We start from the raw sequence: 20,462 nt of genomic DNA, 5'->3' as shown, positions 1-20,462 counted from the left end.
AAAATTGATTCATGTTTGTGGCTGTAATGTGACAAAATGTGGAAAAGTTCGAGGGGGCCGAATACTTTTGCAAGCCACTGTATATGGCAAGCTGTGAGTAACAATGACATGTAAATGTATAAGTTTTATAATGAATTCTTTCACGTATTAGAGATGATCCATCTTTGGGCAGCACGATGAAGCAGTTAGCAGTAGAAATGTTCCTAGCAACTAAATAAACAGTTATTTAAATGAGAGAAATGATGCCTAGTCTAAAATACAGGAAACTGGGCACATTTTAAATCTAGGAAGTTAATAATTGGCCAAACAAATATTTTGTCTGTATTTTAGGAACAATGTGAAATCGTGTTTCAAATGTCACTGAAATGTACTTTGACTTGACTTGAGCACACACAGGCTCAGATTAGTTTGGCTAACCCTAGCAGTGCTAGCGGCCGCAGCCTGGGTTTCTTCCGTCCTAACCCTCCTATTCAGTGCAGAATATGGTCACACCTGGTTTCTGTTGCTTGGTTACATATCTGCTGTCAGTGCTGGCGGTCGGTTGTATTATTGCACCATCTTTGAATGGTACAACAGCACCTGCCATTGTACTTTTATAAAATAAGAATAATACATCCTGCACCTGTGTTGAACCCCATCACCACCACCACAGTCTAAATTTATCCTTGTTAGGGTAACTGGTGATTCTAAATGGCGTGTCGGTGTGAATGTGAGTACCTCACCAGTGGCTGGACAAGCACGATAATTTAATGGAAAGCTATCCTTCTTTGAATTTTCTTTCTTTTGAGTAGATTTACTAGACTGTCACTCAACATGGCTGTCCGGTATGTGTATATGAAATCTCAAAGCTATTATTCTGATGGTCTTATCACTCAACCGATGCACCTGTCTAGCTATGTTGCGTTTATTACTAGCTGCATTGCCACGGTGAAACATTGGAATGTTAACTCGGGTGATGACACGTCTGGTATTTGCCTTTCATTTTCCCTCCCCGCACTGAATGTGACCTTCTGTTATTCGTGCACAGTGTCCATGTTAAATGCTGTATGGTTCACTGTCAACAAGACAATGCACTGAAATTGCGATAGAATTTATTGAATCTAATGTAGTTATGTTGCTTCACAACTGCTTCTCACTTTCATGTCAGCTGACACTGGAATTTATAACAACAGGCCTTGTGTGCCGAGAATAGACCAACAATCAGGGGGGAGCATATGAGCGGTATGTGCGTCTGTACGAAAATCATTGATGGGTGTCAGCAGGTGATCACTCTCTTGTCATGTGTGCACGTGTTGTGTGCACACACTGAAAACAATATCCATCTTGGAACTATATTTAACCAAGGGCTGCTGCATACTGTGTTCAGTATGTGATAGCAGTGAATTGATTCTCAGTGCAAAGCAAGTAAAAAAAAAAAAATGCCAATAACGGTTTACTTACTTTCAGTTTTTAAAAAAATCACTGAAATACTTCAAATGGATTCAGTCTTTCTTGCTTTGTGTGTTCTTGTCTGATAAGCGATAGCTCTGCAGTGCTGTGGATGTGCGTATCTGAGGCTGTGTGTTCGCTCTGCATCCAGCAAATATGTAAATTGTTGTGAATTTAGCTGTTAAGCACACTGCAGAATATCTGTATACAAATATCCTGCAGTGTGAACTCTTTCACAGATATAGCAGCAAGAAAACATCTTAAAATTTCATTACAGTTGTTAAAAGTATTTACAGTTTTTCTACTGTGAGAACAGTGTCACCATAGGTTTGCACCTCACTACAATTTGTTATTACAGCAGTTGTTTGTAGACATTTGAGTGTTTACTACTGTAGGAGGTAATGACAGTTTGTCCCTGTGGGCTTTTCATTTCAATTTTATTTATATAGTGACACATCACAACAACAGTTCCCTCAAGGCGCTTTTTATTATAAGGTAATGACCCTACAATAATACAAAAGAAAAGAAAAGAAAAAAAAGAAAACCCTGACAACTTCCCATTATTTGGAAGGAAAAAGGAAAAACCTTTTAACAGGAAGAAACCTCTAGCAGAATCTGTCTCCTGGAAGAGTGGCCGTCTGTCGCGATTATTAGAGGTCAGGGGGGAAGACACGACAAAGAGAGCCAGAGATGAATAATAACTAATAATTAAATGCAGAGAGATGTATAAACACATAGTGAGTGGAGAAGGTGATTGAATGTGCAAAACCCACGTAATGTACCTGATCGAGCCCTAACTATATGCTTTATCGAAAAGGAAAATTTTGTTTTTATGTCTTTTTGGGTTTTGTTTAGTGTGTGTGTGTTTTTGTTTTGTTTCAGACATTATGAAAAGCAGCAAGGCACATCACTGCACATTAAAGAGCCACAGGTAACAAGCTGCACATCCAAGGACAAAAAGTCTGCAAAGAACTTTAAACCTGATACTAACTTGTGTCCTGTTGTAGCTGGATTACATTTTGGACTGACAGCTTAAACAGTATTTGAAACAACTGTCCAGTGACACCTCATGCAAAGGAAGTTAAAGTTCACTTCGCCCATCTTAACAATGGAGCCTACCCATATAATGTACCAGATTCAGCCCAAAACAGTGTAGGGAGAAAACGATAAAGCTAACATAGAAATACAAGAAAATAAAAGACCATAACAGACAAAGTGAAACTAAAGTGGTTTGCTGGATTACCCCAGGGAATGTCCAGAACTGAAAGCCCAATAAATCTGATTTTAAGGTGAACAATTGCTTGAAAAGATCCTTTTATGTTGGTGCCAGCTACAAAAAAGTTTTTTAAAAAATGTTTTACACTCTGAAAGCAGTGCCTGTCTTTCAGTTCACCAATGAATCGTTATGTATCTGATGGAGGAGGAGCATGTTAAACAGACTAAAATAATGTACTGGTTCTGCAGAACACTCGATCATTTCTTTTCCAGATTGTGTTGAACAGATTTAATGGTGGGCTCACATCATTTAAGGGTTCATATTGGGCATGTGGGGTTTTTAGCTAAATGTTTGCCTTCTCTTGAAACAGCAGCCTCTTTAGCATCTGAAGCGCCTCTGTTTTTCAGAAATGGTGCTGCCAGCTGCTGAAGTCAATGCGTAGCCTGATGACGGGGGAGTCCTACACTGCTGGTGTTTATGCTGATTGCCAGAACTTTTCAGCAACACCTGCAGAGGATCTTTTGAGCACTTCTTCAATCAGACAGGCGCTTGCTCTGCATGTTGAACTGCTCATGAAGTCCTGCTCAGTGAGACAGAGCTGGCAAGTTCAGAGTAGATTTTCCTTTGTTGTTTACAGTTTTTATCTCCCCTTGTGGGAGACCCTTTGAACTAAAATCCCACATCTGCCTGTGTTTCAGTGTCTGTTAGAGAACTCCTGTGTAAAACAGGTTGCCTTCACTTTTTTCAAAACTTTGTCTCTTCGGAGAAAACCCCTCTGTTAAAAGGAGAAGCCGCCGTTTTTACAGCAGTGTATTGGCATCGTGTGACAGCTTCACTCTAAAATAGACTGTGAGAAGTCACACAGCCTGCGTGATCGAGCATGTGTGAACCTGAGATGACTGGGGTGACATGCAGAAGCTGTGAGCAATGGAGGCGCTAGCGTCGGCTTCAGTTTAGCTTTTTGAAACTGACATGTGCTCTTGTTGTTGAAGCTCGAGCCATTCTGGCACCTGACAAATCCTACGAATGCCAGCTGACCATTAGCTCTGAATTGGATAACTAAGTGAAACTACAGTTCTGTGAACAGGGACAATATTTCCCAGCATTGCATTCCAGCAAAATGGAAATGGAAATGTGTTCATTAAAAACTCACATTCACCAGCAGACAAACTCACATATTCCTGCTGTACTTTTCATAAACACACGCAGGCAAAAGCAGCAACGTGATCGCTCAACTTACATTCTTTTCCTGCTGTCCAGCAAAATGCTGCCTGCACTTGAAGTCTATTCCTCCAGGTTGCTACTGGAGTAGAAACTCGACATCTCTGATACTGTTTTGGAGACACTCCAGGATGATGAACCATTTGAGGTGAGGTCCAGGGAGGAGCTGTGTGGTCTGGCCTCAACCACAGCCCCGCCAGGCCCTGGGCCTCCTATAACTTTCACCTTGGGCTGCTCTACATCGTCCCCAACCTGTAGAATAGTAGACACGGTGGTCTCCATCCTGCTGGCCTTGTAAACACTTGTCTGGGTCTGAAGATAGCGGGTGGACTTGAGTTCGAGGCCTTCATAGGAGCCTTGAGGGACGCAGGGGCAGCAGTGGAATGCTTGTTTAAAACCAGCTCGAAACCTGTGGAGGAAATACACAAATAAATCTGTTCTCCTGTGATTTGGCTGCACGATGACTCAGAGGTTTACACTGTTGCTTCACCCCAAGAGAACCCTGGGTTCAAACCTGGATAGCCCCCTTTCCCTTATTGACATCTATCATCCCCTCATAAATAAAATCATCATTTACAAACTGCATTCTTTACTCTGGTGATCTCTGCCTAATATTAAAATTTGTTTAATAATCTAAAACATGTTAATGTGAAAAAAATAACAAATCAAAACCCTGAAATCTATTATCTGCTATTTTGTTTTAATGTCTGACCAGGAGTGACAACTTGGGAAAGTTACAAAAGAAGATGACAAACATACAAAACTATCACCAGTTTAGCTCTGCAGAGTTTTTTCATCTTCAGCTAACTGTTTGCAAATGGCCTGGTTTTGTTTGATCCCTGTGTGTGGATGAAGCCAGGAGTACAGTGCCAGGCAGTGGCAGCACAGTAAGCAGGGTGGTGTTATAACTGAGACACTCAGAGTCAAACTGGTGTTGTAACTATTCAACGTTACCTCTCTGTGAAGCCCCAGTAAAAACTCAGTGAAGCATTTAGCAGCTAAAGAGATATTTCCACACAGGAGTTGGTTAGAGAGTGAATATTAGACCTAAATTGGTCAGATGGACTGAGAAACAGCTCTAAATAGAAGCTAATGAAGCTCTCTGTGGATTCTGGTTGTGTAAACAGAACGGTGACACATTACTCATTCCAACTTTATAATGAAATTTGTGTAGCTTGTTGTACAGCCTCCAAGTAAACAAAAAGTCATTTAATGCAGGTTTAAAGGACACAGCTGGTTCATTTTTTCCTCATCTTCTTACAGGTAAACTACAGTACAACAATAACATCCATCCATGAAACCCATATGCTCTAGATATTTTAAATGTAAAGGAAACTGTAAATCTGAGTTATTAACATTATATCTGTGGTGCAATTGTATGCCAAAGACACTAGAACATCATGTGTGTGTACAAACAAAAGATCATCTGTCAATGGCACTTCGGGCATGAAGCTAACAGCAGATGTAAAACTGTAACAGTTTAACACACATGCGCAGTGAACGTCCAAATGTTACTGTTCATTAACACATTTGCAGGTGTTACAAAAAAGACTAAAAATAAATCAAAACACTGACAGAAGACACGATGGAAGTATTTTGCGATTTAGATGAGAAAAGCCTGACATGAAACATCTTCAGTAGACAAACACAACCAAATGTGAAGCCAAGACAGAGAGAGAAGAATGAAGGGAAAGGCAACATATCTGTCGCTGAGAGTGAGCGATAAGAAAGAGACTGATAAAAAAACACTCACATTGGTTATGCATATGAGCTCAGGGAGACAAAAACCACCAGTGACTAAATCAGAATCAGAGAATCAGAAAGGGGTTTATTGCCAAATGTTGAGCAGGTTTACAACATTAGGAAATTGCTGCGGTGCTTCAGTGCAAACATAGTGTCATAAAAATATAAAAATAAGAATAAGAATTAAAAGTGCTATGTAGAAAGATATATGCATGAGATATACATGAGATATATACATGAGAATAAGAATTAAGAGTGCTACGTAGAAAGATATATACATTAGTGCAGGTGGTGATCAGTGCCAAACATGGAATGATGCAGTGACACAGCGTAGGGTCATGTGATAGTGGCGGGGACAGTCATATGGTTATTGTTCATGTGTCCAACAGCAGAGGGGAAGAAACTGTTCTTATGGCGAGAGGTTCTGGTGCGAATGGACCGGAGCCTCCTGCCTGAGGGTAGCAGGTCAAACAGACTGTGTCCAGGGTGAGAAGGGTCAGCTGAGATCCGGGCTGCACGCCGCAGTGTCCTGGAGGTGTACAGGTCCTGCAGAGATGGGAGTCTGCAGCCAATCACCTTCTCAGCAGAGCGCACAACACGCTGCAGTCTCTGTTTGTCCCTGATAGTGGCTCCAGCGTACCACATGGTGATGGAGGAGGTGAGGATGGACTCGATGATTGCAGTGTAGAATTGCATCATCGTCCGTGTTGGCAGGTTGAATTTCTTCAGCTGCCTCAGGAAGTACATCCTCTGCTGGGCTTTCTTGATGACGGAGGTGATGGTGTGCTCCCACTTCAGGTCCTGGGTGATGGTGGTACCCAGGAAGCGGAATGAGTCCACAGAGGTGATGGGGGTGTCAGTCAGGATGATGGGGGGGAGTGGGGCTGTGTGCTTCCTGAAGTCCACAATAATCTCCACTGTCTTCTGGGCATTCAGCACCAGGTTGTTGTGGCTGCACCAGGACACCAGACGTTCAACCTCTCTCCTGTAGGTAGACTCATCCCCGTCCGAGATGAGCCCAATAATGGTGGTGTCATCTGCAAACTTGATTAGCTTGACAGACTGGTGGGTGGAGGTGCAGCAGTTGGTGTACAGGGAGAAGAGCAGAGGAGAAAGAACACAGCCCTGAGGGGAGCCGGTGCTGATGGTCCGGGAGTCTGAGACATTCTTTCCCAGCCTCACATGCTGCTTCCTGTCCGTCAGGAAGTCAGTGATCCACCGGCAGATGGGATCAGGCACATTCATCTGGTAAAGCTTGCCTCGGAGATAGTCTGGAAGGATGGTGTTGAAGGCAGAGCTGAAGTCCACAAACAGGATCCTGGCGTAGGTTCCTGGGGAGTCCAGATGCTGAAGGATGAAGTGTAGGGCCATGTTAATGGCGTCGTCTACAGACCTGTTGGCTCTATATGCAAACTGTAGGGGATCCAGGAGGGGGGCCGTGAGGGTCCTGAGATGGGAGAGAACTAGGCGCTCAAATGACTTCATGACCACAGATGTCAGAGCCACGGGTCTGTAGTCATTTAGTCCAGTGATCCTAGGTTTCTTGGGGACAGGGATTATGGTAGAGGACTTGAAGCAGGCAGGCACATGACATGCCTGCAGTGAAGAGTTGAAAATGCCAGAAAACACTGGGGCCAGCTCGTTTGCACAGTGTCTGAGGGTGGCAGGGGACACACCGTCTGGGCCGGGAGCTTTCCGAGCATTCAGATTCTTAAACTGCTTCCTCACATCTGCTTCATGAATATGAAGAGTTGTGGTGGGAGGAGGTGGTGTGAAATCCTCTTTTTAGAGGATTAAACCTATAAACCTCACCTCAGCCCACACATTTTCATTTTTGGGACTTGGGAGGTAAAATACTCAAGTGTGAAATCGCATTTCTCTGAAAGCTCAAAGGCAATTAGCAGGTTACAGCAATGGCGGACAATGGAAGATGCTTCATTAAAGAAGCATCTTCCACTGTCTTTGTGAATGATGATTCATTCGCAAAGTCAAATATTTTAGATCGATAGAAAAGATAGGATAGCTTATTTCGAACATGTCAATGTAAGTAAAATAACAAGAGAGAAGCCAGGAGTACCAGGCAGTGTTAACCAGCAAAAACTGCTATAAACTTAAAAATTGTTGACAGTCACATTAGCTTAAGTGTGTACCATTATAAAGGAGTGTCTGGTGTTTAAAATTTGCTATGTTTTTTGATGAGGTTTATTGCCCATACTAAGTAATTTTGATATAAAAATAATGTAGCCTGAGCTTTTCAAAAATCCAAAGCCTACATTGTCATGGGGGGCTTATTGTTTTTTCCCTTATTTTCTCAAACTTTTTGGTTAAGTTGCACGTGGAGTTTTAACTCCATCCCTTGGAGCTGTGATCCTTCTGTGATGCTTAAAACTCTAAGTTTTCAATCTCAATTGGGCTAGATAATGGCTTAGAGCAGACTAACGAGGCATTAATGGAAAAAACAAAAGCTGTTTAGAACGCACTGTGTGCTACTCTTGTCAGCCACATCTCAATCCAAATCAATGACTTTAATGTACTTGAATAAGAAAATTGCATTATGAGGTTGCTGTCCACAAGTTTGAAGCAAAAGATGGATGCTGTCATGTCAGTCTTAACCAGAATCTTTGAGGAATGTCTCACAGCTGAGCCTACGACAGGAAAAATAAAGACAGTTCTAAACCTCAGTATTTGATATGTGGAACTAATAAGATGCCCTGTTGGTGAAGTAGTTGCATGCATAATGGTTTGGAGGTGCTAACTAACCTGTCATTTAAGCAGCAGTAGATAATGGGGTTGTACATGGTAGAGCTCATGGCCAACCACATGATACCAAGGTAGACCTGCTGGATGTATGTTTCCTCAAACATTTCGGGGAAGAACTGGTGCAGCAGGAAGTAGACATGGTAGGGCAGCCAGCAGATGGCAAAAGTACATACCACCACAATCATCATCTTCACCACCTGTTGAATACATGATTACGCAATTATGTTTTGTAGATTTCTCCAGTGTGAACATGATTCTCAGTCAGACAAAGATTAATGTCAGAACAATTACAAATTGGTATCCTTAAGGAGCCTTAAGGTCATTATTATTAAAATAAGATTTCAGCAAAAATCATCCATTCATCTAAAAAGGAACCCCAGGTTACTCACGATGAATGTATCATGAGTAACTTGGGGTTCATTTTCTTGTTCAATGACACAAAGGAATGGAGGAGCCAGAGATCATTCCATTAACCTCCCAATTGATAGATGTTCTTTGGGCCAAAGCTCATTTAAGATAGAGCAGAAAATTTGTCTGTGGACAGAAGAATCAAAATTCAACATTCATTTTTGGAAAAATGCCTGTGAGAGGAACCATCTGACGTGGTCTCTATTCAAAAGCCTATATTTCTGATGGTATGAGGGTACATAAGTCCCTATGACAGGGGTCGGCAACCTGCGGCTCCCGAGCCGCATGCAGCTCTTTAGTCCTTATAGTGCGGCTCTGCGTGGTTTGGGAAAATAAATTAGAAGCATTTAGCTGAAGTGTATTTTATTTATGTTAGTTCATTTTTAACTTGTAGTTCTAAATTGGAAGATTATTGTGATATTGAAATATAAAAATAAAATTATATTCTATTATTTTTTTCATCGCTCAAAATAAGTGTCACACTCGCGAAAGCCGGTTTACCCGCCGAAACGCCGTGCATTTATCGAGACTTTCAACCCCAGGTAGGCCAATTATGGAGCTTCGGATCCACATTATGTCAGCAGCTGTTCTCCACCGTGAACTATGTTAAAAACAAACGCCACTCACGCCTCACAGATGACAGCTTACAGTCCTGCATAAAGATGAAAGTGACTTCGTACAGCCCCGATTTGCAGACGCTGTGCGCAGAGGTTCAGGAGCAGAAGTCCCATTGCAAACATATCACGGCAGACCCGACGATGTTTCCATGAACATGCTTTTCAGCATCTCTTTACTGACCACTTTTCACACGGTTGCTGTACGCACACAGCCGGCTGTAGCTTTTCAGCTCACAGCCCGACACACACCAACACAACAGCAGAGAGAGCACAGACGTTAAGGCAGCGAGGCGTGATTGCGGGTGCCGCTCAGGTGCGTCCGCCTCCCCTGCAGCGGTGTTGCAGACCACACCTCGCCACACACATTAACCAATTAAAATACATATTTAGGCAGAATTTTGCAAATATCTATTTTTCATTTTTCAGCAGCATAGTGCTTTTTTTTTCCAATTATTTTTTAAAAGTCAGGTCAAGGCTCCAAAAGCCCAAAGGCGATATAAGGGTGGCGGCTCACAACAGTTTTTGTTTGCTACATGGATCATTTTAGTTCAGCTGGGTGTCTTTCCTTTTGTTATATTTCTTTAAGAGTTCAAAATGTGTTAATTACATAAATAAAATGTAATTTTCTCTGTAGCACTTCATGGATTTCATAAGCAACACACCTTAGTTGTTCACACAAAGCATAAAGGTAAAAAACAATATATACAGTGTTATCTTCATTTTAGATGTAGTATAGTAAAGTATTTGCGGCTCCGAGTGTTTTCTTTTGCGTGGAAACCGGGTCCAAATGGCTCTTTGGGTGTTAAAGGTTGCTGACCCCTGCCCTATGACATTGAAAGCTTGCACATTTAATACATTTTATATGTTCTAGTGTGAATTAAATTTGAGTTTTTGCGATTAGCAAATCGCCACATTCTGATTTTATCGATATTTTACACAGTGTAGTAACTTTTGAGAATTTTGAGTTTATAGAGTCATAGATGAACTCAATATGCTGTCTAACACCCAGAGGAAATCCACACAGACACCCCCATTGAGGCTCCCCATGATTAGCAAGAGCAGTTCCCCAAATAAGAGAGTGAGCCAGTAAAACGTGTCTCAGAAAACCAGTACTCACAACAGTGTTACAGCAGGTATTGTCAGTTTCCGGCTTCATTTGTTATCTCTTAATGATGAGATTACAAACTGCACTGCATCGATTGTTTCCACTGAGAACTCAGCATTCACCAATGTCATTTTAACAAGACATTGGCCAGCAGAGCCAACAAATCTGTTTGTGCAGAAAATTCTGAGCTACTTTGAAATCTTTCTGGGGCAAAATAAAAATATAATAGATCATGAGACACGGTCAGCGCTGCCAAGACAGACAGTGCTCACTGGCATTTAAGAGAGAATAAACAGATGATAATTTGACACATTAATCACTCTCTATTTTAAAAAATGCCAACTCTAGCATATGCACTGCTAGCATGCTAAACTTTAGCAGAAGTTGGCACTGACCACAAAGAACTCCTGAGGGTGTAGTTATTGAGAATGCAATTAGCTCAGCAGGTTTTGGAGAAATGAAAGTGATCTCATATTTGCTGTTAAAGACGGTGGCTCACCAAAGTGACAAAAGAATTTACCGCGGAGGAGTCGTGGTTTTCTACACCTAATGAGCAAGAAGAAGAGCTAATGGTGAAAAGAGTGGATTAAGAGACTGCAGTTGGTTAAATTAGCAAAAAGTGGTCTGAAAAAAAAAAACAGTCTAAGATAGAAGAAAGGACTGAGAACTCAGATTCAGGTGTGTGATGCTATGATGATTTTTTTATTACACGAGGAGACATCAGTCACATCCTGCTCAGGGCTGCAGAGCACAAAAATATTCTGATTACATTAGTGGTGAAATCCAGTAGGCAGGTTACCTTGCGTTTGGCAGTCAGCTGCTCCTTGTAGCGGTCAGAGGAGTCCCCAGGGATCTCACTGGCCCAGAGTGTCAGTCCCACCACCAGGTAAGCACAACCCATCAGCAGCAGTGGAAATGAATATATGAGGATGACCACACACACGTAGTACCTACAAACACATATTCTATATTATTACAAAAATATTTATCTATTCAAATAAAGTCAATAAGTAAATGCATTTGTAAAAGCAGACACATTGGCATGTATTGCATGGTAAATGGAAAAACTGTAGAGCAGCCAGGATTAAAGTATGACTAACTGACTCCCAGCCACTCCAGCACAAATTAGTCAAGACAAGGCACAAGATGTGATACCATATGCTGAACTCATATGTTTTATCAATCAGTCAACAATTCAATTTCAGTTCAATTCAATTTTATTTATACAGAGCCAAAACACAACAACAGTCGTGTCAAGGTGTTTTATATTGTAGGTTAGACCCTAGAACATAGGTGTCAAACTCTGGCCCGCGGGCCAAATTTGGCCCGCAGCCTAATTACATTTGGCCCGCGAAGCCATACCAAATTACTATTAGAGCTGGCCTACTGGTATTATACAGCTAATATATATATTGTTTAGTATTAAGCTTTGCTTGTTCCATATTCAGGTTTCCAGCAAAACGTATTTGAGTCCATAAGAAAATATTCATTCTTATATCTGGAGGAAGATTTTTTTTTTCAATAAATATTAATGTTAGCCCACGACTTTGTTCCAGTTTTGGCCCACTGTGTATTTGAGTTTGACACCCCTGCCCTAGAATAATACATAGAGTCAACAGCAGTCAATACTCCAGAAACTTGCACTTTGAAGTAGGATTTGGAGCAAGAACTTCATCTTATGCTGCATAACTAACCTGCCCTGGTACCTGTTGGATCAAAAAGTGAAAGAACTGGATTTTGTAATCTGACTTAGTCCTAGACTCTGGCATGCGGGTGCAGAGTCACATAAGTGTACCTTTTGGATGCACTTATTCAGACCAATTCTTTGTGCTGTCCTTGCCTAAAGAGTTTGAAGCTGGCAGCTCTGTTCTTGGAATGGACACGAAAGCTTTATTTGTATCAACAGACAAAGTAGTGCTCAATTTGTGCATTGTTCCAGAGTGAGGCTTGAAGTGAACCCATTACTACTGTTGGTGAATTAAAATAATTTCCCTTAAAAAAAAAAAAAGGTTATAAGAGTCCATAAGAGTGCAGCTCAAGGAACACCTAAGATGCTGCTCAGTAGCCTCAAACTCCCAGGCCTCTAGTAGAGGACCAGAGATTGAGGAGTACAGACATAGAGATGCAATCGCCCACTTCTCATCAGCCAAAGTAATGGCTATAACTGTCAACCTGTTGAAGTTCAAACTGAGCATCAGATTGGGGAAGAAAGGTGACTTAAATAACTCTAGACTCTGCATGGTTGTTGGTGCCTGACGAGCTGGTCTGAATATTTCAGAAACTGCTGACCTACTGTGACTTTTCCACAAAATCATCCCAAAGTTTACAGAGACTGGTCTGAAAAAGAGGAAATAGCTCCCTGGGTGAAAATGCCTCGTTGGTGTTAGAGCCTGGAGACGAATGGCCAGATAAGAAGGCAACAGCAGCTGAAACAACTTGTTTCTCCCAGTTTATACATACATTTAACAGGAAACAAGATAATGTATAATAGGTCCTGTTTCACAGCTTAAGTTACCTCCTTTGGTTTGCAAGAGTCAGGAGTTGATGTTACAAATATATCTTTTAATGAAATCCTGCCTTCATGCACCACCTGTCTTTCCTTAAATGTTCTTTAATTTATCATGAAACTGGTACACAGCTGCTGTTAAAGTGAATTGTTAAATGTTGTCATTTTTATGCTTACCACCTCTACATTGTTTCAAACTCTGTGATCAAGGCATTCCTTTGTCCCCCTCCCCAGCCTCTCGATGTTCTGGGGGGAGGCTGTAGTGTTTTATTACAAGCACATCCCATGTGAAGGATTTGGGCTAGAGGCAGGTGATGAGCATTATGCTCCACCGCCTGGTTCTGACCAAGGCTTCCCTCGTTAGTGAGTTAAAGACCGGTTGAAGATGTTCTGTTATGTCTTGTGTTCTTCATGAGGAATAAGTCTCTAAACTAGCGGGGCATATGGAAACACAGACCCAACATTTATTTAGCCATTATATCTCGAGCATGCAGCTATCCGTGAGTTCAGTTTCTTCTTCGCACCTCATATGGGCAACAGCTTTTCTGCATCCTGATTCATGTGTGTGAGACTTTTGTAACATCAGCATCATATTTTTGTTTTGGCGAAAAGCAGGTGATTGTGTCTGACGTCCTGGTGTGTGTGAGTTACAGAGAGGTGTGAAAGTATGTGAGTGAAGCGGTATCCAGCTGGGGCAGACATGATTCTGCAGGTCACCTGCCCAGTGGACAAAAGAAATAAAATAGTTGTGTTGATGAAATATGAATGATAACATGAAGAGTGTTTGGTGTTTCTCAGCCTGAAGCAACTGCAATGCTACTTTCTGTTTTTAAGGAAGGATAGTTAAAAAAAAAAGAAAGACAGAGATGTGTGTTGTTTAAACAGTGATGAGAATAATGAAAACATGATGTGAGAGGTACATAAAACACACACAAACAGAAAATGCATTAACCATACTAACCCTACATGCATGTATATATACAATGAAACTCATGAAGACCAGACAGCATCTTAAGCATGAGATTCTGTTTGTCATCTTGTCCAAGTCACTAGTAAGATGAAAATGATACATAGAGTAGTGGACTGAATATTATAGGAGCACAGATGTTTGCACCACATAGGGAGAAATCAGAATGCTCATGAGGGGTCTTGAATGAGTGAGCTGAGTGAGCTGATTGTTGAGTTTCTGGTGTGTGAAGAAGTTTTAACATGGCGCACATTTGGTTACATGAGAAGAAACTTATTATGTGATGAGACAACAGGGTTATGCTGTATGTTGTGTGTGGCTGATTGGATGAATGTTTGAGATTAAACTGGTTGATGAATTAGGATTGGTATGATTCCCCCCCTCCCGAGATGAAGAACACGTGTCATGATTTAACAAGGCCTTTCCTTTCTTTTCCTGTCTTTTCTTTTCTTTCTTTTATTGTTTTTATTTTGTTACTTTCATAGTGCACTGAAAGTTTTGTTTAATTTCTCTGTCATCTAAGCAGATCTGAACATTGAATAGGAAGAACTACTACATGTTGTTGCGAACGGTTGCAAAGTGAGTTTCTCCAAAATTAAAATGGGCTCAGGAGAAAGCCACTTATTTGGGACAATTAGGAAGCGAGTCCCTTTTTCTATAAGGATTCAACGAGGAAATCCAGTATAAATTTTTTTCTTTTCGAAAGATCGTCATTTTGCTGAAGGTGGAAACGAAATGCGATGATAGATTCCGCTATCAGCAAAGAAAGAATTAATGAATTAATGATGAGTGAAAATAAAAAAGATGGGGAACTGACTGACTGATAAAAGCTGACAAAAGCTGACAAGAATTGACTGACTTAACACCACTATGTGAACTTAACCCCCACGCTGATGTGACAAAGGTGTGGATGTATCTCTGTGTGTGTCTCTTATTGCAGTAGCAATAGGAGACCACAGGAGGAAACCTGGGTCACATGACTATGTGAACTCTGCAAATTTAACCTTTTTAGTTGTAATTTTTCTGGGTTTTTGAATTTATCAAGGGTGTTATTCACCACCTTGTGTTGCTCACAGAGCTCACTGTGAGAAAGAGTGTATACACCTGCGCAGCGATAACATTTACATTTCTTTTCTACAGTAGAGGATTAATCATGTGATTTGATCATGTGATTTACAGCAGGACACGCAACTTAATGTTTTTCTACTACAGGATTACTGAGTTTTTGTGTGAAGAAAACTGTGGTTACAGGCTATTTGTTGGTGATGAAATTACACTGTGTTGTTGAGAAAATGTTGTGAATGTTACAGGGGAGAAGTGAATACAGTGTGACACATACTGTGTTTAAAACCAGTGTTACTTCTTTTTACAGCAGAGTGTTAACTTTATGACCTTTTACAGTACCTCTGGAATCTGGATGGCCTACGCCTGACCACCAGTATAATGTTGTTTGTTTTTGTTGTTCTAATGTTTGTTTTTCCTTTAAGAGCGCTTGTAAAGGATTCAGCACAGACAGACAAGTGATAATTGAACAGATGTGCAGTGGTTACAGAATAGTTACATGGGGCTCATTATCTGACCACTATTGAACTTATGGTGAGTGACAAACTTAAGGAAAGTCACTGATTACAATGTGGAATGACGTTGAGATTACAATGATTTGGAGCAAATTATGGAAAAAGTAGGGGTTTAATGAGTTTAGAATAAACCTGCAATGATACTTGTCTCTGTGATGCTGAATACTTTATTACACTTATGAGCTACAGTTGGTTGCAAATGTGAAGTTTGTTTTAACTTAAAGACTTTGTCTTCTAGGATACAGGCTCCGGGTGGAGCTGGGAGTTAAATAAGTTTAACATTTAACCACTGACTAATGTTTTGAAACAGAAAAACTTTAAATAAAATGAAAGAGATTCGACGTTGACGTTGAGGAAGATAACTAAGGTGTACGACGTGCTCTGCCTTAAATCATCCGCGGCGTTGGAACATGAGAAACTGAGGGATGAAGGGAGTGTGCCAAGCTCCAAAAGTGACAGCGCAGAGGAGGTCCAGCGATGGACTTGTGGTTCTGTGAACAGCACAAATGCCGGTGACTGTGAAATAACTAACAGCACTTTTCCCAAAAATGAAGCCAGTAACTTACTATCCTAAAAGATTAGCTCTAGTTGCTTATGCTTTACCTCCGTGTGTGAGATCAGTATGTGCAGCAGCTCAAGCTGTACAATGTTCTGGAAAATAGTTTTATTTTACCCTTTTGACACTGTTAGTTCTACACGAAGTAGATGTCTACTACTGCAGACTAAAATTACATTTCTGTCAGCTGCAAGACACTTGTCTTTAATGTTACTGCTACTCTTACAACCGCACATAACCATAAAGCGGTGCACAATTCTGAATCCGTCAACCCTTTTGCCAACGAAGGAAGAGGGCACTTCTCATCAGTGTAGAGAGCACGTGGAGACGGAGTGTAAGCCAAGAAATGACTTAATAGATGTGCCACTTGTTGAGGGAAAGGTTTGGTTTGTTGATGGTTTGAGCTTTACAACAGCAGAGTGACAGGCTAAAATAGGTTTTATTGTAGTAGACAGCAGAGGTGTGGACTCGAGTCACATGACTTGGACTCGAGTCAGACTCGAGTCATTAATTTTATGACTTTAGACTTGACTTGAAAAAATGTTCTAAGACTTGTGACTTGACTTGGACTTTTACACCAATGACTTGGGACTTGAATTGGACTTGAACCGGTTTACTTGAAAAGACTTGATATTTTACCCCAAATATAAAATTTAACATGCATATTATATAGAGATTGAAAATGTGACGTCATTCACGGGTAGAACCGCAAAGGATTCTGGGAACTCGTGGCAAGCGGTACTAGCGCACGCTTTCAATTAAAATCAGTTATACAGCGATAAAAAGAAACACAAAAATGTCAAGAAGCCGTTGTATTATTAACTGCAATAGCCGGTCGCATGACAGCCACGGGAAGCCGACGGGTAAAGAGATCGGTTGTTATCGGATTACGTCGTTGAAGAGAAATTGTTCAAGCCATGTTTCCGAAGTAACAAAGACGCGACTGGATTGCAGCCATTCAAAGACCAAATATAACGTCCCAGAACACTCCAGCTCACAGGTTAGTCTGCTCCAAGCATTTACACGAAGGTCAGTGTTTTTTAGTAGTTAATACGTCATTTTTCTTAGCATAATTGGTGATATAGGTTACAAGCAAGTCTGGCGCTGAACAGAAATTGTCGCGCTATGCTTCTTTGTTTATTGTGCATAAATAGTAAATTATCCTGACACAATATTGCGTTTCGCTTCTGTTATTATGGTACACTGACAAAAACATATAATTTTATTCACAGGATAAAACAGGTTTTTTGTATCACCAATTGCCCAGTACGATTACAGCATACAATATTATTGTCACTGCTACATTTCTGTGATGCTACCAGAAATTATTTCCACTACTAATTAATTACCGTTGAGCTCAAAGGTCCTATTAATAAACGGTTAAGGAATGTGTATTTATGACGACAATTTGTGAGACTGGTAAACTTATGATACGTACGATGGTCTTTCGTTCTACACGGTGCATTTCAAGGTCCTGTACCCATCCATCGGTAAACTGTACCTGGGCTTGTTGCAGTGACCTGAAGTTACTAAACTTCATGAGTGTATGCACTCACTCCAAGAACCGTATGATTATAAATATGCATATAAATATGCTAAGATGAGATAGCTGACTTCATCTAACTAGCAAATGTTGTCCAGGCTACGTTGATGATACAGTTTTTTTTAATGTGTATGATATCCAAGAATAACATGCAGCTTATCTCAGAACTGTCGGTGAAAATTATTCTTGGAGCTAGGTTTAATTGAGCTGCATTTTAAAGAGGTGCAATTTCACAATTTGTGTATATTTTCTAAGTTCACTATTTTGTCATGTGTTGAGAAAAACACAGATTTTAAAATTACACTGTCTAATATTTACATTTAGCATAACTGCAACATTATTTTTTCGTTGTTTTTTTTTAAAGACTCGAAAGGACTTGAAATTCAAAGTTTCAGACTTGTGACTTGACTCGGACTTTTACACCAGTGACTTGAGACTCGATTCTGACTTGCCTGACATTACTTGAGACTTGACTTGAGACTTGAGGATAAAGACTTGAGACTTACTTGAGACTTGCAAAACAATGACTTGGTCCCACCTCTGGTAGACAGTGAGAAAGTTATCTGTGCAGGACAATTAGCATGTTTCATATCTGCTCAAGCAGCAGAAATAGTAATTTTTACAGAAGCGTTTAAAGCTGCAGAGAGACAAATTGTGACAATATACACTGATAGCCAATATGCATTTGCTACATTACATTTCTTTGCAGCGCAGTGGGCAAGACAAGGTATGACAGCCTAGAACATGCCAAATTCTTGCAAAATCTGCTGGAAGCAATAATATTGCCCAGTAGAATTGCCATTTGTAATTGTGCAGCACACACATGAGGGAAAGATCCAGTTGCATTAGGGAATGCTTTTGCAGATAAGATTGCAAAAGAGACAGTTTTAGGAGCACATGGCATTCACATTTTTGCAGTGCAACACCGGCAGACATTGCCTATTATACGAGATGCATTGGCAGACATGCAGGCCCACTGCAGGCCCACCAGCTTGCAGGATGATGTTTATTATCTGTGTGATAAACCAATACTGCCTAAGAATTTATATAGGACTGCTTCTATTTTGAGCCATGGGCCGTGCCATGTCCCAACAGGAGGGATGATGGGAGAAGTAGAGCAACATTTTCATATTCTAGGATTTAATGCTTTAAAAAAAATTGCAGGTCATGTATGATATGTTGCAAGCACAATTCTCAGGGTAATTTGAGACCTAAGAGAGGGAAATTCCCCAGACCCATTCACCCATTTCAAGTTATTCACAAGGACTTTATAGAGCTGTCCAACTGTAATAACTGTAAGTACTGTCTAGTGATAGTGTGCCCTTTTTCAAAGTGGGAAAGGGAAGCAGATGCCATTTCGGTTGCCAAAAGCAATATGTAAGAATATCGTCCCGGGACATGGGATTCCAGAGACTATTTATAGTGATAATGGCCCACACTTTGTAAATGAAATGATTGGGTTAATGACACAGCATCTAAAACATCATTGTTCATATCACCCACAAAGTGCAGGGTTGTTAGAGAGAACTAATGGGATAGTAAAGCTAAGACTTAGGGAAACAATGGAAGAGACAGGCAGGACATGGTTAGACTGTATAGAATTAGTTAAGATGTGCATGAGGATTACTCCAACATAGAACGGTCTGACACTCTTTGAGATTATATATGGTAGACTATTTAGGGCTCCAGTTTTCAGTAGTGACGATAGAAAAGGAATGTGCTGTGCACCTTCTTGAGCCTGTTGACCCTGAGTGGATTAACAGGAGCGCACTGGTAAATGGTAAATGGCCTGTATTTATATAGCGCTTTACTAGTCCCTAAGGACCCCAAAGCGCTTTACATATCCAGTCATCCACCCATTCACACACTGGTGATGGCAAGCTACATTGTAGCCACAGCCACCCTGGGGCGCACTGACAGAGGCGAGGCTGCCGGACACTGGCGCCACCGGGCCCTCTGACCACCACCAGTAGGCAACGGGTGAAGTGTCTTGCCCAAGGACACAACGACCAAGACTGTCCAAGCCAGGGCTCGAACCGGCAACCTTCCGATTACAAGGCGAACTCCCAAATCTTGAGCCACGATCGCCCCGCCACTGGGACAGAGCAAACCACACCCAGTACCCACATGGGTTTTCAACCAACTACTGGTGGCAGTTTATGAACACAACTGCTCACATAAACAAGAAGACCAATTATTATGCTTGTGATGCCACTGTCTACACATTCTTCTGGGCTGTGGCCAAGGCTGGACTGGGACAAAAAATCGGCCCGGGCATTTTGACTAGAGACCGGCCCACCAGGATAAAGATTGAAAATGTGACGTCATTCAGGGGTAAAACCGCAAAGGATTCTGGGAACTTGTGGCAAGCGCACGCAGGCTTTCAATTGAGCTCAGTTACACAGCGATAAAAAGAAACCCAAAAAATGGCAAGAAGCTGTTGTGTTATTAACTGCAATAGCCGGTCGCATGACAGCCACGGGAAGCCGACGGGTAAAGAGATCGTTTTTTTTTATCGGATTACGTCGTTGAAGAGAAATTTTTTAAGCCATGTTTCCGAAGTAAGAGCCGACGGATGGTCTGGATATACCAAATATAACGTCTCAGAACACTCCAGCTCACATGTTAGTCTGCTCCAAGCATTTCCACAGAGGTCAGTCTTCTGTTGTAGTTAATACGTCATTTTTTAAACATAATTGGTGATATAGGTTACAAGCAAGTCTGGCGCTGAACAGAAATTGTCGCGCTATGCTCCTTTATTTATTGTGCATAATTAGTGAATTGTCCTGACACAATATTGCGTTTTGCTTCTGTT

At 41.1% G+C, this 20,462-nt stretch overlaps 1 protein-coding gene across 2 annotated transcripts in view; it reads right to left on the bottom strand.

The window, feature by feature from the left end:
• Window positions 1–46: 46 nt before the first annotated feature.
• Window positions 47–20,462, bottom strand: part of tacr1a (tachykinin receptor 1a) — a 53,072-nt gene continuing 32,656 nt past the window's right edge. The window contains exons 3-5 of one of the 2 annotated variants that reach the window (XM_026186895.1): window positions 11,298–11,448; window positions 8,369–8,565; window positions 47–4,274 (exon numbers count right to left, since the gene is read on the bottom strand). In XM_026186895.1, coding sequence (XP_026042680.1) covers window positions 3,929–4,274; window positions 8,369–8,565; window positions 11,298–11,448 — 694 coding nt within the window. In that variant the 3' untranslated portion in view covers window positions 47–3,928. Of the gene's footprint in view, window positions 4,275–7,376; window positions 8,254–8,368; window positions 8,566–11,297; window positions 11,449–20,462 lie in introns of those variants that run through there. The other variant, XM_026186896.1, reaches the window with a different exon arrangement.

The sequence above is a fragment of the Astatotilapia calliptera genome, chromosome 12 (genome assembly GCF_900246225.1).
Source record: "Astatotilapia calliptera chromosome 12, fAstCal1.2, whole genome shotgun sequence".
NCBI lineage: Eukaryota > Metazoa > Chordata > Actinopteri > Cichliformes > Cichlidae > Astatotilapia > Astatotilapia calliptera.
This window is presented reverse-complemented; position numbering and strand designations above follow the sequence as displayed.